This window comes from Miscanthus floridulus, chromosome 18 (assembly GCF_019320115.1).
Source record: "Miscanthus floridulus cultivar M001 chromosome 18, ASM1932011v1, whole genome shotgun sequence".
In the NCBI taxonomy this organism is placed as follows: Eukaryota; Viridiplantae; Streptophyta; class Magnoliopsida; order Poales; family Poaceae; genus Miscanthus; species Miscanthus floridulus.
In genome coordinates, this window is record NC_089597.1 from 38,905,536 (window position 1) to 38,923,124 (window position 17,589).

Consider the following 17,589-nt stretch of genomic DNA (forward strand, 5'->3'; position numbering starts at 1 on the left):
CCTTTAAGATGTGGATGGTGACAATATGGTCTCGGATCTTCTTCTTATACTTCTCTAGGACGCCCCACTTCCTCCACTGCTCTAGGGCCTCTTCGATCAGGTGCCCGGTAAACTCCGGTAGAGGGGTGGTGGCATCATTCTTGAGGTAGAACCACTGCGAGTGACACCCCTTGTTGGACGTCAAGAGCCACATGGACGGGTACTCGACGACCCAATTGTTCTGAAGTTGGATGCTGACACACCCCATCGGCATGTGCAGCTCCTGCCTATCACTTTTCTCCCTCTTCTTCTGGAGGTTGACGGCGAAGAAATGCCTCCACAAGTCAAAGTGGGGCTGATCCCTAGGAATCCCTCGCATAGCACGACGAACGCTGCCATGTGCTAGATCCCATTGGGATTGAGAAGCTGTAGCTTAATCTTGTAGTAGTGTAGTAGCCCCCAAAGGAATTTATGGGCGGGGGTCATGAGCCCACGCTCGTGGAAGTGGGTGAACAACACCACATAGCCATCGGGCGATGACGACAAATCCTCGTCGCTGGGCAGCAACCACTCCTCAGCTGAGGTCCGCGCACGGAGAAGATCGCGATGGACGAGGCCCTCCATGTGTTGGAAGGTGATGTCAGAATGGCACCACATATCCATTGGTGGTGGGGGCAGATGGATGCGGGCTCAACGACGGCGAAGATGCGGAGGCAAGAAACCTAAGCGTTGGTGGCGGTGCTGTGGCTGTGGAGGTAGGGATGCAGGCATGTGTATGAAACATGGAGGGCTAACCCTTTGGTTTTATAGGGGTGATGGGTGCGAGAAAATCAACCGTCCACCTAGATCTCCGTGCCTACCACGACCAGTCACCATGACTCAACATGGGGCATGCGCACGCAACCTATGGTCGTCCCCTCAAAAAATGCGCCAGATGTTTTGCCTCCCTGAACGGGTCATGACCCATCACAGGTAAAAGGGATACAGAGTTGAAAACGCTCCTATGACCCGTCTAGGCCTAAGAGTTCCAAGGATGGCCCACCAATAGTTTGACAACTACTCTAGGCACGTTTAGAGTGAGGGGTGGAAAGGGATGGGCCCCCTAGCTGCCAGAACTCAGGCACACAAGTGCCGTGGGCATCCTAGCCATGTTCAAGTCTCGGCCAAATACGATCCATGGTTTTTTTCCTCGAAGAAAGGTAGAGAGGCCTCGGGACCGATCGAACGGACCCAAGAACTATATGGATTGACCACTAAGAATCTAGAGTCGGTCACCAAGCTGACCCAAGCCGGATCCCCATGAACAGGATGTTGGGGCCCCACTCGGACTAGCCCATTAACCGCTCACTGAGCACCATGATTCGTCCATAAAGGAAAATCATGACACGGCTCGACCCCTCTGTTTTTATCAAAAAATGCTTGAGGAAAGACAATTGCAAAGACGACCGATCATCGATCGGACCCCTCCTATAGGCAGGGGCTTAAGGAAAGTTAGACTCGCACAAAGACTGAACGCGCGGTCGTAGAACGACAGACCCCCGTAGGGGTCGAAATCAGGAAAGACCTTTTCCGACCCACCAAATCTCATGGTATACCCCTAAGGGGTCTGATCTCAACAAAAGGGAATCACCATCCCTAGGTCATGTTGTGGGTGACAAAAGAAGGCCAAGGCCCTCAGGGTCCGCCCATTCGAAAAAGCCTTCGAAGGAGTATTCTACTCATCCATAGGCTCGGGGGCTACTATCGGGGGCCAATACTAGGGTACCCAAAGAGGAGGAGCTAATGGTCATCAACATTGATTCATTCGAGCAGTCAAGAGTATGACTATAGCTCCAACTGACCCTAGGCGCACGGGCTTCACCTCGCCCGACCTCTGAGGAATGGCTCTGCCTCGCTCGACCTCTGAGGGAGGGCTCTGCCTCACCTGACCCCGAGGCCACGATCTCTACCTCACCTAATCCCGAGGCCATGATCTCTACCTCGCCCTGACCTCTGGGGTGGGCTTCGCCTTGCTCGACCCCATGGGTGCAGGCTCTGTCTCGTCTGACCCCTTGGGTTCACACTCTGTCTCGCCCGATGGAGACCCATACCGCCACCAATGACTCTAGGTCCAGGCGTATGGGCCTGGGTCAAGACTATGACATCAGGGAAGAGACTAGCATGCCTTGTTGTAACCCGTGGCCATGACGGGCCATACCAGAGGGTTCACGTCAAGAATAGCATCGGGCGTGCCAGTGCTGTTTCGCCTAACCCTCGTACAAATGGTGACAGACGTGTCAGTTCACCACGATGTCCACCTAGACGGGATGGAACACCATGACCGGTAGACGACACCTACACGTGGCGCTAGTGATGGATAGGGCTGCGATGTGGAGCTATCCCTGTAGACATCTACAGGGTCAGCCAGACCCGCATGAAGGAGAAGAAGGACCCGATGATCCTAGAAGCTTTCCTCTCTCTCTCTCTCTCTTGTTCTTCTCCTTTTCCTCCATTATAATGTATGATTTCCCTTGGCCTATAAAAGAGAAAGCAGGGTGTCCCCTAAAGAAGGGCCGATCGAATCTTCCTAAACCGATCAGAACATGAGATAAACACACAATAACACGACACGAACACACGGTCAAGCAGCGATCGAGCTCTCAGCACCCGTTCACTCTTTCCACCAGAGACTTGAGATCCTTTCCCTCTCTCGCATGTTTGTAACCCCTACTACAAACTTTCAATGCTAGTAATATGAGTAGCAGCGATGAACTGGATGTAGGGACTTTCAGCCCAAACCAGTATAAACCTCGTGTCCCCTAAGCACACCATCCGAGCCAGACGCGTAATATTAGAAATTTACTCGTCGGTGGTAACTTGAAACACCAACACTACTGGAGGATTTCAAAAAAAGGATGGGATGCTCTTCTAACCCTATAATGCTTTTTAACCTAGAAGAACTGGTGCAACCAAGAAATGACTTGAAGTCTTTCTCTCTGTCCTTTTCCACCCTTGACATTGACGAGGTAATCAAACACATGCCTCTTGACAAAGCCCTAGGCCCCGATGATTTCAATGGACTCTTTATGAAAAAATGCTAGAACATTATAAAAGAAGACATGTACACTTTGTGCTTTGATTTCTTCAATGGCAATCTGAGTCTAGAAGCCATCGACAATTCATTCATCACACTGATTCCTAAAGTGCACAATCCTACAAGTGCTAATGATTTCAGGCCCATTTCTCTTCTAAGTGGGGTCATCAAAATCATCACAAAGCTCTTGGCTAATAGGCTGCAAAAAAATAATACCGCTGATTCATACCAATCAATATGGTTTTATAAAAAGCAGAACAATACAAGATTGTTTGGCCTAGGCTTATGAATACATATATTAGTGTCAACGCTCCAAAAAAGAGCCTATTATCCTAAAATTGGACTTTACAAAAGCTTTTGATACAATTGAACATAGCACAATCTTGTTGATAATGAGGAGCTTGGGGTTCCCCTGAAATTTGGATTAACCAGATTGAGAGGATTCTGATCTCTGGTTCTTCCTCGATTCTTCTGAATGGTGTGCCAGGTAATCATTTCCACTGTCACCGAGGGGTCAGGCAAGGGTGACCCCTTGTCACCACTTCTTTTTGTGCTTGCTGCATACCTTCTATAGTGCATTATCAACAAAGCCTACCAGCAAGGTCTGTTTGAGCTGCCTATTCCTTCTTTTGAGCTGGATCAGTTCCCCATTGTTCAATACGCTGACGACACTATTCTAGTCATGAAAGCTTCTCAAAGAGAGTTATTCATCCTGAAAGGCCTTCTAGAACCCTTCTCGCAATAGACAGGGCTAAGAGTCAACTACAGGAAGTCTTGCCTTGTTCCCTTAAATCTCTCTCCTGAAAAAAGCTCAACTCCTTGCTGGTGTCTTTGGCTGCAATTTGGAATCTCTTCCTTTTACCTACCTTGGACTGCCATTGGGCACAACAAAACCTCAGATTGAACATTACGGTCCCATTATGACTAAAGTTGAAAGAAGGCTCACTGGCAACTTCTACCTTCCTGACCCATGCAGGAAGGCTTCAGCTAGTCAATTTTGTCCTCTCTTCGCTGCCCACCTATGCCATGTGTACCTTGGAGGTGCCGGTGGCAGTCATTGAGTATATTGATAGAGCAAGACATCACTGCCTTTGGAGAGGTTTAGACTCCAATGCAAAGATGAAACCACTAGTGGCCTAGAGTAAATGTTCAAAGCCAAAAAGAAAAGGAGGATTGGAAATTATCAATCTTAGGAGTCAAAACACGACCATTCTTTTGAAGCATCTGGACAAATTTTATAATAGGAAGGATATCCTATGGGTGAAGCTGATCTGGAATGCACATTATTCCCAGGGTCAGGTGCCACATGCTTCGATAGATAAGGGCTCCTTTTGGTGGAAGGATGTCCTAAAATTATGTGATATGTCCAGAGGAATTGCGAAGTGCACTTTTGGAGATGGTTCCACGGTGCTTTTCTGGTCTGACCTTTGGAATGACAACATCCTAGAATCCAAATTCCCAAGGCTCTATTCCTTTGCCAAGAATAAGAACATCTCAGTGGCCAGGTTTTTGTCTAATGACACTCTGGAGGCCCAATTTCACTTGCCCTTATCAAAGCGGGCCTTCCAAGAATTCCAAAGTCTCCAAGAATTAATTCAAGATCTACAGGTCAATCAGAATTCAAAGGATTCCTCGGAATACATTTGGGGAAGCAAGAACTACTCCTCATCAAAGTGATACAACTTTCCTCACAAGAATATACAACCCCATCCCCTTTTCTCTGGATTTGGAACTCCAGCTGCTGCAACAAACTTAGAGTTTTTTTGTGGCTCCTCTTGATGGACAGACTAAACACAAGGAACAGTCTGAGAAGGAAAAAGCACAAGCTTTAGGAAAACAACTACAATTGTGTTCTATGCAGCAACAATGTTGAAGAAACTATTTTTCATTTGTTCTTCAGCTGCTGGCAATACCTTGGTATAAATTGGGACTTCACAATGGATTTCTTCTGGATGATGCAGCAAGCCAAGGTCCAACATAACAATCCCTTTTTTATGGAGACCTTCATCATTGCCACCTGGCAGATTTGGAAAGAGAAACAACTTTATATTTGACAGAGGACGGCCGTACTTTGATTCTTGGAAAAGCTCTTTCTGTGAAGAAGTTAGACTGCAGACCCATAGATTCAGTTCTACTAAGAGCACTGTCTTCCTTTCTTGTACATATGCTCTAGTTTAGCTCTGCTGCCCACCTCGGGCTTGCTTCCCTATTTGTTTCTTCTTGTTTAGAGTTGTTGTTGCTCTTTTCGTTTTATAAAAAGTTTACAGTGGGGGCCTCCTCTGCTGTATTTTCCGCTAAAAAAAGAGAGTCACTTGTCTGCATGACATCCATGTAAGGCATTCCTCTTCTCTTCTTAGCAATCTGAAGAAGTGAAGAAGTTAGTGTTACTATTTGCAAATTTAACAGAAAAATAGTCCAATTGTTAGAAAAGAAAAGGGAGTTAAGAACTAAACAAAATATGCACAGAATTATACACTCAGATGACTTATGACTATGCGACTTACATAGGGAACAAAATATGGCACCAAAAGGATGATCAAAACTTGCTCAAGCTAAAACGAGCAAGGTCTATCCTTCTAGGTCCAGTGAATTGCATATTCATTCATTGAAGTTTAGTGCTTCAACAAACTAGCAAGTAAAGGACAATAGTTTCAAAATGATGGTTTTCCAATTTGCATCAAATAATCTTCATTTATTGCATAATAACATGCAGGCAATTTCATGAAACTACACTTCACAGACCATCTTACAAGTTGCTACATTAGATACTCCATCTGTTCCAAATAACTTCATTGAAGCTAAGGTATTTTTTTCTCCCTGTAAGAATAAACAAAGAACAAATGCAGAGCTGTTCTTCCTATTAGATGCTCCATCTGCTCCAAATTATAATTCACTTTTTGCTTTGTCCATAGTCAAACTTCTCTAACTTTGACCAATTTTAGAAAAATGTATTAACACTTATAAGTTCAAATAAATGCATTATCAACACATACATGGAGAATTCAATGAAAATAATTTGATATTGTGCATGTCAATGCATTTTTTCTATAAACTTGGCCAAAGTGAACTACAATTTGAGCGGAGGGACTACTTGCTTTACCTAAATCAACCAAGTAGAATAGCTACAAGCTGCATTACATAAAAGCAAAAAAAAAAACCAATGTCATCCAATATCCATGAGCAATCCACCAAACTAAACTCCTACAGTGAAAATCGTTACGCACACAGAAAATTCACAATTTTATTATCCCACATTTGCGAGGTTCATCTAAGTTCAAGAGCAGAAAAATCAGGCTCCCGGTCTCCTGCCCACCACGCAATATAACCGGATAACTGCTCCCGCAGCACCCGATCTCCGATGAATGAGTACAATCAGGCGAACCAGAACCCGCACAACTAAATAGAACAAACATAGATGGAATGTGATCGGGTCAGAACAGAACCTGAGAATTCAGTAAAAGTGACGTCGCTTGCGCCCGCGGCATGGCAGGGCGGAACCGAACGGCGCCGGGAAGGGAATGGGATGGGGGGGGGGGGGGGGGCGGTGGTCTCGAGGAATTGGGAATGCTGAGAACCTGCGAGGTTGAGCGGGCCTGGTTTTGCTTGGCTGGTCTCGTCTGGTCACGTGGGCTGTCAGGCCGAAATTATGCATAGAGTGGGCTTAGCCAGCCCACCAACCTAAGGCCCCGTTTAGATCCCACCTAAAATCCAACAATTTTCAAGATTCCCCGTCACATCAAATCTTACGGCATATGCATGGAGCATTAAATGTAGATAAAAAGAATAACTAATTGCACAGTTTGCCCGTAATTGGCGAGACGAATCTTTTAAGCCTAAATAGTCCATAATTGCACAATTTTTACTAAATACAAACGAAAGTGCTATAGTAGCCAGAAGCCAAAAATTTTCGCATCTAAACGGGGCCTAAGTATTTCTTGAGGTCGATTTGTCACTGCCTCGTGGGCTCGTGGCCTCGGCCTGCCCAACTCTTTCCATCACGCACCGGCGTCGCCAAAGCCGTCGTCTCCGGGGAGCATCTACCTCCACCCCAACTGTCACGGTCTCAGTGACGCTCTCTCCTGCTGCCACCGTCGAGCGCGAGGAGCGACCTCGCGACTAAAAAATCGCTCGGAACCTTTCCTTTTCGTGGATTCCTACCACTCCCCGACGAGGCAAGCAGCAAGCGTTAATTCCATTCCTTAATTGCCAATGGCGACCGCCTGCGCCAGTACGGCCTTGCGGCGGGCGCCTTGGGATAAACTCCGCGGCAAGGAAGGCACCCGAACCCTCGGGGGCCTTAATAGCTTCTTCCTCCCGTGGCTGAGGCTCTGGTCCCGTGCGGTGGTAGGGCACCGGCATGGGTGGTCATGTTGTCTCTGCCTTCGTGCTGTCTTCTGGGGTGCTTTTCTTGTCCTGCATCTTCCCAGGTGAGATGCTTGATCGTGCACTTTAGAGTTCTGATGAGTTTTATGTCTTTTGGGAAGAAAGATTCTATGCTGATCTAATTTCAGGGAAATAGTACAATCCAATCAGTAGGATGTTAGTGCAAAATGCAAATAATCCATTATGCTATACATATGAATGTGTTGCAATTCTGCATGGACAAGGACAAAAAGATATTGATAATTGAAGAACTGCACTGTATTTGCATACAGTTGTTTTAATATACTTTTAGCGATTCTACTTATGCATATTTTTAAAAGAAATTTGAACTGAATTATGCAATTTGCTGGAGAGACTGTTGATATTGGTTAGCTAACTGAGTTAAATGTACCATTGTACTATTGAAGAAAATAGTTAGTAAAATTTACTGAAAATTTTACAGTTCAGAGATTTCTTGTTAAAAATGGTAACCAAGCTGCCAGTCTTAGGTTCAAAAGTTTTGCATAACACCGTAAGTGGCTGTTTTTTTCTGCAGTGAATGGACTGTCTAAGGTCAGGGGTGTTAACTTGGGAGGATGGTTGGTCATTGAAGGGTGGATTAAGCCATCACTTTTTGACGGGATTCCAAATGGGGATATGCTCGTTGGTGGATTGATCTTAGTTATTCACTGTGTGTTCTTGGTAAACTGATGCTTGCATGGGTTTGATCTTCTATAGGGTTATATTTGCAGGATGGGACACAGGTGCAGATCCGCTCAGTGGTATTGAATAAGTATGTTAGTGCGGCTAATGGTGGTGGCTCAAATGTGACAGTGGACCGTGATGTGGCCTCAACGTGGGAAACATTCAGGGTGAGAGTACATGGAATGTATTAGTTTCATTTCAAAGAAGTATTAGTCTGCTGGCTTGTGTTTTACAGAGGGATAATCCTCTGCGTTATTCCAGCTATGGTAGTATCTCAAATTATTAGTCTGATTTCAAAGAGGTATGAAGCGTATTGGTATTACTGTTTTGTTTAGACTTTACAATAGGGTAAAGCTTCAAGAACTACTTAAGTACAAGCTAAATTCTAGTTATCCCTCTCTTTCTATGAACTTAAGTATGTTGTAATAGACTAGCGCTTAATTTCACTCCACGTTCTGCCACTGGGTACAATTTTTCTGCTATATGCTAATATTCCTTTTCTGACTTGGTTTGACCAGTTATCATGAACTGTTGTTCTTTAGTTCTTGTTATGGTTAAACCAATGGCCACTGCAGTTTCACATTAGGATCTATCACATTACAAGAAATTAATGATGATTTGAACCACTGTAAAGTTTAATTGAACACTGAATTGCATAGGTGAAGGACTGCTGATATATTTTGTGCCGTGTGGTCAAAATGTTTGTACAGTCAACAGTCATGCGCTTCCGAAGCAATTTTAGCGCCAATTCACATGTAGGATTGCCGTGAACAGATATGAGATATCTATAGCTTAACAGTTTTTTCTCCCTATATAGTTAGAATATATGTTCATTACCATTTTATTATTTTTTGCAATATGGTTAGCATTGAAGCAACTGCAAGTCATTGAATTGGTATAATTTTATTATTTACCTGCACCTTTTGGTTTTCTAATTGTCATTCCGCTTAGTGGTTGAGCTTAAATATGGCCTTACTGGTTTTCCTTTTTAAACAGCTTTGGAGGGTGTCAGATAATGAATTTCAGCTTCGATGCCTTGGAGGTCAATTTTTGACATCGAACAGTGAAGATGGTTTGATCTTGGCAACTGCAAAGCATCCATTGTCCACTGAGACTTTCTTCATTGAAAGGAATGCTGGAAGGGTTCATATCAGACTTTTGAATGGAGGCTATGTGCAAGTATTGTTCGGTCCATGGTTTCATTTTGATAATTTCAAAGTGTTATATGTGATTGTCCCTTAGTCGCCTTCATGCAAGTTGTGCCATTAACAAGACATTGTAATCTCCTTTTAACTTAGGCGACAAACGATCATCTGCTTATTTCCACTTATCAATTCCAACCAGGATGGACCTATGCCCCAGCGGCTACAATGGTTTTGCTCACCAGTGTGATCAATAGTTTTTTCCGCCCCCGAGCTTTTCTAGCCTTAACTACGAAAAGAGTCGGTACACTTCTAAGAGTATATCCACCTAGCAAACATCCTCTATGCTCGACCCTCTCTCACATTAAGATCTAGAAGCAAGGGTTGCAGAAACAAACACTGAGTAAAAATTGATCGGACTTAAGAACCAACGCCCATCGGCTACGACATTTTGCTCAGCAGGCATGATCAAAGTTTGTTCACCCGCACCCCAGGCTTTACAGCCTAATAATGGAAAGGGTTGAAACACATTAACCTTTTTGTACAAAAGGGGAGAAGGGCTAAAAATTTGTTTGGCCAAAATGAAATTTAAGAGCTTGTCCATTTATTACAAGTTCACCGCCTGGCTTATCTGCCTAACTAATTTCTTAGGCTGGGATGATCTCATCATCTATCTCTGCAGGTAAGTCCTATGCCAGTAGGTCACCACAGTCGATCGGATGGCTGGGGCCGCTACCGAGAGATGGGTCATCTCTAGTGACACCCGGCCCTAGCAATGGTAAGGGGTTGGGCCTCACTCGGGGGCTGACAAGAGTGTCTATTTGGTAGACATTCTCTATGTCGGACCCCTTTCTCACGCTAAAACATAGAGGCAAGGTGTGCGAAAACAAACGCTAAGTAAAACTGGTAGGACCGCAAGAAACCTACGCCCTAGCGGCTATGGCATTTTTTGCTCACCAACGTGATAGAGTTTTTGTTCTTGCATCCTGAGCTTTAGCCTCCGCCTTCCTAGGAAGGGTTTGGAGGGGCCTACCAGTAGAATCCTCCATCGAGGAGAAGCCAGCAGGTCGCCTAAGTCAATCAGACGGCTCAGGACAGCTATCGAGAGACGGGTCATCTCTAAGTGACACCCGACCCTAGAAATAGCATTGGGTCGGGCCTCACTCGGGGGCTGGCAAGAGTGTATATTCGGTAGACATTCTCCATGCTCGACCCCCTTTCCTCATGCTAAAACCTAAAGGCAAGGTGTGTGAAAACAAATGCTGAGTAAAACTGGTTGGACTGTAAGAAACCTATGCCTTAGCGGCTACAACATTTTGCTCACCAGCATGATCATAGTTTGTTGCCCATACCCTGAGCTTTAGCCTCTGCCTTCCTAGGAAGGGTTTGCAGGGGCCCACCCATGGAATCTCCATCGAGGAGAGGCCAGTAGGTCGCCCAAGTTGATCGGACAGCTCGGGCCACTGTTGTGAGATGGGTAGGGAGCAGTAGGATGCCCCATGTGGGTTAGGCAGACTTCATCATGAACGATGGACCCAGATTTCACACTCGAACATATCCGGTAAGAGCTCCCCGAACCGTCACTCGAGCCATCGAGGATAACTTTACCAACCCCCCACTTTACTTTTCTAGTGCATGATCATCCATTCATCCATTCTCATGCATGCATTCATTCATGCATTCATACATTCATCCATAATTCATCCCATACATCCAAGCATTGCATATGCAATTATTGCATCACAATGCTTCACGTTGCATCACAAAGCGGTAGTCAGTCTTATTCGATATGAGTGGTGATCGACCGAGGTTTGAAGGCTAGCCCACGAAGGGCTCGAGGCCGCCTTGTGTCAAATAGAGCCAGGGAAGAAAACAAAGATGAGCCCCAGCGGCCTTTGCCCAACATACTCAGAAGTGGAAAGGGTCATCTCGACCTTCTCGTTCGATCCGAACCTTGAGCCAATCCCATAGAATCTCTATCAAGGGGAGGCTAGCGGACCACCTAAGTAGGTCTCTGGAATGACTCGGGCATCTACCGAGAGGCGGGTTAAGGAGCAGTGGAAAGCCACATGATGGCTATGCCGACCCCACCACGAACGAAGGACCCGGATTCCACTCAGGACATGGCCGTTAGCGAGCTCACCGAGCGCTGACACTCGAGCCATTGAGGCAAGTGTCAGTTAGCTCAACTCCTCAGGTTGTGGAAACCACTGGATAGGGTGACGCATAAAACATGACCAACCCCTACCGAGCCCAATAGGGCTCAGGGGGTCGAGCCGCTCGACCCCAACTCAGAAATCCGACCAACTAAGGTTCGAAGGCCGACCTGCAAAGGGCTCTAGGCTGCCTTGCGTCAAACAGAGCCAGGGGAGAAAACACAAATGAGCCCCAGCAGGCCTTTGCTTGGCCCACTCAGAAGTAGACATGGTCATCTTGACCTACTCATTTTATACTAACCTCGAGCCAAGCCCATAGAATCTCTATCGAGGGGAGGCCAGCGGGCCACCTGAGTCGGTCTCTAGAATGACTCGGGCATCTACCGGGAGACGGGTTAAGGAGCAGTGGAATGCCACATGAGGGCTATACCAACCCCATAATGAATGATGGACCCAGGATTCCACTCAGACATGCCCGTTAGCGAGCTCACCGAGCGCATCACTCAAGCCATCAAGGCAAGTGATGTTAGCTCAACCCCTCCGATTGCAAAAACCGTGGACAGGGTGATGATCACAAAGACGAGCCGACCCTCGACCGGACCCCCGCTACGTGTGGGGGCTCAAGGAAAGTTGGACTCACAAGGAAACCAAATGCGCGGTCGTAGAATGATGGCTTAGATCCTAGGGAGGGTGTACATGTGAAAACTAAGAATAACATTTCTAAGATAAGAGACGCTTTCTCCTACTAGTTTCGCTATCCTCTCCTCAATCTTTAGTGACACCCGACCCCAGCAACGGTAGGGGGTCAGGCCTCACTCGGGGGCTAATAGGGGTATATATATACCCTTTCTAAAATAGTCACCATGCCCGACCCTTTCTCACGTTAAAAAACATAGTGGCAAGGTTTGCGGAAATGAACGACTGAGTAAGGCTGGTCGGACTGCAAGAAACCTACGCCCTAGTGGCTACGGCACTCTTGCTTACTAGCATGATCAGAGTTTGTTCACCCGTACCCCGAGCTCTATGGTCTTAACAAACGGAAGGGTTGAAACACATTGACCCCTTTTTATACATAAAAAGGGAGAAAAAAACAAATTTGTTCACACCAAAATAAAAGAATAGACTTGTTCAAACAAAACATAAGGGTCGGACTTTGTCTGATTATTACAAAAATGATCGTTTGGCCTATTTAACTAACTAGCCCCTCTGGAGGAGAACTATGCCTTCTCTCCTGTCCGTCAGGTCCTACGAAAGGGGAGCCACCGCCATTTCCATCTCCTCCAGCTCATGGACTTCATAACCGGGCGAGTAGCCATGGCTCATTGCCTCTAGATTGATGTTGTCCCCATAATGAGAATGAGCCATCATGAAGGACTGATTGACCTTGGCACGGAGGGCACTCCTCTCGAGCTGGCGCACCCGAGCCATTATCTTGATGGCACGAGCCACGAGCGAGCTGGTCCCCTCCGACCGCACCACCTCAAGGTCATGGTAGACCACTCCGAGGGCGACGCTTAGGATACCGAGCTTGTCACCCTCCGCCTAAAGATTTCTCCTCACCTCGGCGAGGTCCATAGCCAACCCAACAGAAACACTCTTGGCCTCTAGCTTCCGGGTCATTGTGCTTTCGAGCTTGGCCTGGAGGGAGCTAACCTTCTGCTGTGCATCATCGTGTTCTTGGTAGGCCTAGTCACACTCCTCGCGAGCCACGCCTTGTTCCAAGCGGAGCCTCTCTGCGGTTTGGAGTAGCTCATCCCGCTCCTTGCATAGCCAAGCGACCTCCATGGCATCCAGGCTTGGCCTCTTCTCTAGGGTCGCGAGCTTCTCCTTGTCCCCCAGCTTTAGATGCCTTTCCTACTCAACCTCACCCAGAAGGTCAAGGATCCGCTGGTGGGTCTCGGTGTCCTTCTAGAGCAACTCATCCCGCTCCTTCCTGACCCTAGCGGCTTCTTCATCATCCTTCCATAACCTCACCGATAGGACCTCGAATGCCTTCTCGGCCTCGTCAGCATCCCGATGAGCCTCGGCCACCCGCGACTGAAGATTGGCCGCCTCCTCGGTGAGGGGAGTTAGCTCGACCATCCTCTACTAGGGAGCAACAAGTTGAGCTGTCACCTTCCCATGTAGTCACGCCTCCTCGATGAGGTGGTCCTAGGTTTCCTTCTGTTGACGAAGGATTTAACTAAGATTTCCCCCAGCTACGAGCTATAAGGGACTACAGAAAGATGATGGTCAGGATACAAAAAGTTTATAAAGGAAGATAACAGCAAGAAGCAGGACCAAGCAATACCCAGTAGGAGGGAACAATGACATCGCGCAATGCACCTGCAGTGTGGTCTAGGGCCTCAAGCACGGACGCGATCCCTACGTCGAGGCTCTCCCACTCCATGCTCTCTATGATGGCATCCAGGGTAAAAAGCGTCGGTGTCGGATCCTATGGATCTACCCACTAGAGTAGGGGCTCGCCCCATGTAGATGAGCCGCTGCCCACCGATGTCAGGGCCAGGGATGACTCCTCCCTGGCTCCAAGTGCCGCTGACCCCTCTTGCCATGATGTCCCCACTGGGACGCCCCCTCCGGTGATGAAAAGGGTCAGCAGTGCAGATGCCAACCTTTGTTGGAGATATGCCCCAGAGGCAATCATAGAGATGATGATATTCCATTGTATCCATGATTCATATTGTGTTCCTTGAATATCCATTAAAGGCTACTTGATTTGATTTGCAATTATGTGAATTGTATGTGAAACTCTTTACTTGTATGGTTATTCTAAAGTTGTCCCTTGTTGGAGTTCATGTGAGGACACACATGAATATTAGACTAGTACATGTATTAGTTGATGACTATGTTTCACAAGTCATGGACATGGAGATGTCAAACTAATAATGTGGGCACATGTAGACACATGTGCTAGGACCGACCCAACACGAGATGTAGTTACATAGTTCTCGTGTATGCTTTGTCCTTAGACCTGAGATTGTTGCATGCACTCAAGATGTGAATCGACTTACTTAGGGGCTATCAAACGCTACTCTATAACTAGGTAGTTATAAAGGTAGCTTTTGGATTTGTCAGGAAGCATGCTGTGAGGTATGATCAGTCAAGATGGAATTTGCCCCTCTCTACTTGATAGAGATATCTCTAGGCCCCTCGAGTGATCGAATCCAGAAATGCATGGCCATGCTATGTGAGGTTAAGAGTTAACCTAGAAAGGGATTTCAAATCACAGGATCGAGAAAGAGAGGTCGGCTTGGAGCTAGACCAAATATCGTGAGGCAAAGGGAATAGCATGTACATGATGTTGTGATGGTTCGTCTGATATGACCTTCATGTGCGTATAGGAGTTGGCATGTCTTGCTAGAGGCCGCTACCAACTATTGGCCGAGTAGAAGGACTTGCGTCATGTCTATATGTATGTGAACCTATAGGGTCACACACTTAAGGAGCTAGAAGCCCAATGAGGATCTGATCCAAATTGGACCAAATTTAGGAGTACTAATGGGCCTCGGACCTAGAGGCCTATCAGGGACCTCTATATATTGAGGGGTGGGGGTGTCTTAGGGTTTTACCTCTTTTGGCTGAGCAGCTGCTGCATCTCCCACGCCCTCACTGAGTTGCACTTGCAGATCTAGCAGTCTAGCTTTGCGATGTTTCCTCCTCGCATGTGTGGATACCTTGGAGGTGTTGCATCTATAGCACTTGGATGAGCCGCTACACGTGGACGAGCCACTACATGAGGAGGACGCCGCTGCATGTTTGACGTGGAGGTGATCGACTACACTACATCGACATGGCGATCGACTACACTGCCCCGACGTGCTTCATCAACTTCCGCATCTGCGCGTCTAGTGGTAATCCTGTGATCTATAACAGCAGTGTTCCTATTTTTATGCAGTAGAAAATTTGTTTTGTGCTAGCGTAGCCTACCTCGTATTCCTTCAAACCTCCCTCCTAGCACCATGACTCCTGGGGACCCCTTGGCCACGTCCCCCTTCATTCGGCCTGCGCCAGGCACCGTCGCTTGGGGCACCGATGGCACGGCTCGCACCGGTGCCTCAAGCACTGCTGTGGTTGCACCCGGCTGTGATCCATCTATCATGGCCACCGCCACCCCCACCTCTATCGGTGGGGTCACGACCGGCTACGCCGCGCCCGACACGGTCAGTGCCACGAGTGCGGTTGGTAGCCCCGTCTGTCCCGCCGTTGGCAGCGGTATCACGATCATCACCGACTGCTCCGTGACCTCCGAAGGCACCCCTTGAACGCCCACGTCTACCTGTCTAGCCAAGGGCATAGGCGCCACCATGGGCAGCGCCAGACCGGCCAACGACACGGTCACACTAGCGCTGCTCCCACCCAAAATGGGCATGACACCAGCCAATGGCTGCCGCCTCGATTAGAGAGTGATGCTCTTCTTTGGCCCTAGTGCCAAAGGATTCTGCAGCCTACTGACGCTGCAAGGGACAAAAAACATAAGTCGCGATGAAATCCAACAAAAACAGGAAAAACTAGAGGAAGTGATAACTCACCTCAGCGCCGTCGGGCGGTAGATGAGTTTGGGGGGAAAACCCCTGACCTTTGCTCCACCTCGTCGGAACAAGGCCATTTTGAGCTCGCCCCCTGCTCTTGGGTAGAGGGGATCGCCCCTAGAAGCTCCTAGGGTACACTAGCAGAATGCCCCGCTCCCCTTGGTTGGCTCCGCCCGCCTCAGTTGGCTCCTGGGGTAGGCCGATGGTATGTCCCGCCCCCATCAGCTCCCTAACATGCCCTCCCCTCTATGGAACAGGAAGGGTCCTGACGCCTGCAAGGATGAACCGACGCTTGTCAACACATCCTCATTATCTAGGTTGTCCCACTCGATATCGTGGGCTACCGATTTTTCTTCCTCCATCACCTCATCATCGTCACCATCGTCGTCATCATCATCATCATCGGTGTCCTCCCCTCGTTCTTGCGCCTGTAGCTTCTGCTGCTTCTTCCTCTTCCTGTCCTCCTTCACCTTCCTTAGCCGTTCACCCTTGACATGATTCGTCGTCCTCATGGCTAAATCCCTCAGAAACAGCGCCAGGTGATCTATGAGGATGAGGTCCCTCGACTGGTCCCGCCCCTCTCAAAATTAGCATCATGGGGTCGGAAAATCAATTGAAGAGAAGGCAACAGAAAGGGAAACTTACAAAGATGACGTAGCTTGGCTCCGACCGCATCGAAGGATGCCCCAGCACCGGGTAGACAAAGTCAAGGGTGGCACTCACATTGTCCCACAAAAGCTCCATCACCTCCTTGATGCGTTGTGCGATCTCGGAGTTGGGGAGCGTTCCCTCGGCGAGCATCGTTCCGTCGAATGACGCCTCGGGCGCCATCGCATATAGCGGGAGCACGCGCGTCATCAACGACGCCACCCTCCTTGCATGGTAAGCTCTAATGACGCCTGACCCCTTTAGGCCATTCTCCTTTAAGATGTGGATGGTGGCAATATGGTCTCGGATCTTCTTCTTATACTTCTCTAGGACGCCCCACTTCCTCCACTGCTCTGGGGCCTCTTCGATCAGGTGCCCGGTAAACTCCGGTAGAGGGGTGGTGGCATCATTCTTGAGGTAGAACCACTGCGAGTGCCACCCCTTGTTGGACGTCGAGAGCCACATGGACGGGTACTCGACGACCCAATTGTTCTGAAGTTGGATGCTGACACACCCCATCAGCATGTGCAGCTCCTGCCTATCGCTTTTCTCCCTCTTCTTCTGGAGGTTGACGGCGAAGAAATGCCTCCACAAGTCAAAGTGGGGCTGATCCCTAGGAATCCCTCGCATAGCACGACGAACACTGCCATGTGCTAGATCCCATTGGGATTGAGAAGCTGTAGCTTAATCTTGTAGTAGTGTAGTAGCCCCCGAAGGAATTTATGGGCGGGGGTCGTGAGCCCACGCTCGTGGAAGTGGGTGAACAACACCACATAGCCATCGGGCGATGACGACAAATCCTTGTCGCTGGGCAGCAACCACTCCTCAGCTGAGGTCCGCGCACAGAGAAGACCACGACGGACGAGGCCCTCCATGTGTTGGAAGGTGATGTCAGAACGACACCACATATCCATTGGTGGTGGGGGCAGATGGATGCGGGCTCAACGGCGGCGAAGATGCGGAGGCAAGAAACCTAAGCGTTGGTGGCGGTGCCG

General features: G+C 48.0%; 1 protein-coding gene across 1 annotated transcript; it reads left to right on the top strand.

The window, feature by feature from the left end:
• The first annotated feature begins 7,033 nt into the window (after positions 1-7,033).
• On the top strand, positions 7,034-10,018 carry LOC136523680 (uncharacterized). The gene is made up of 6 exons (XM_066517282.1): positions 7,034-7,479; positions 7,971-8,077; positions 8,167-8,286; positions 9,116-9,298; positions 9,418-9,492; positions 9,944-10,018. The coding sequence occupies exons 1-6, from the start codon at positions 7,410-7,412 to the stop codon at positions 10,016-10,018; spliced, it is 630 nt and encodes a 209-aa protein (XP_066373379.1). The 5' UTR covers positions 7,034-7,409.
• The last annotated feature ends 7,571 nt before the right edge of the window (positions 10,019-17,589 follow it).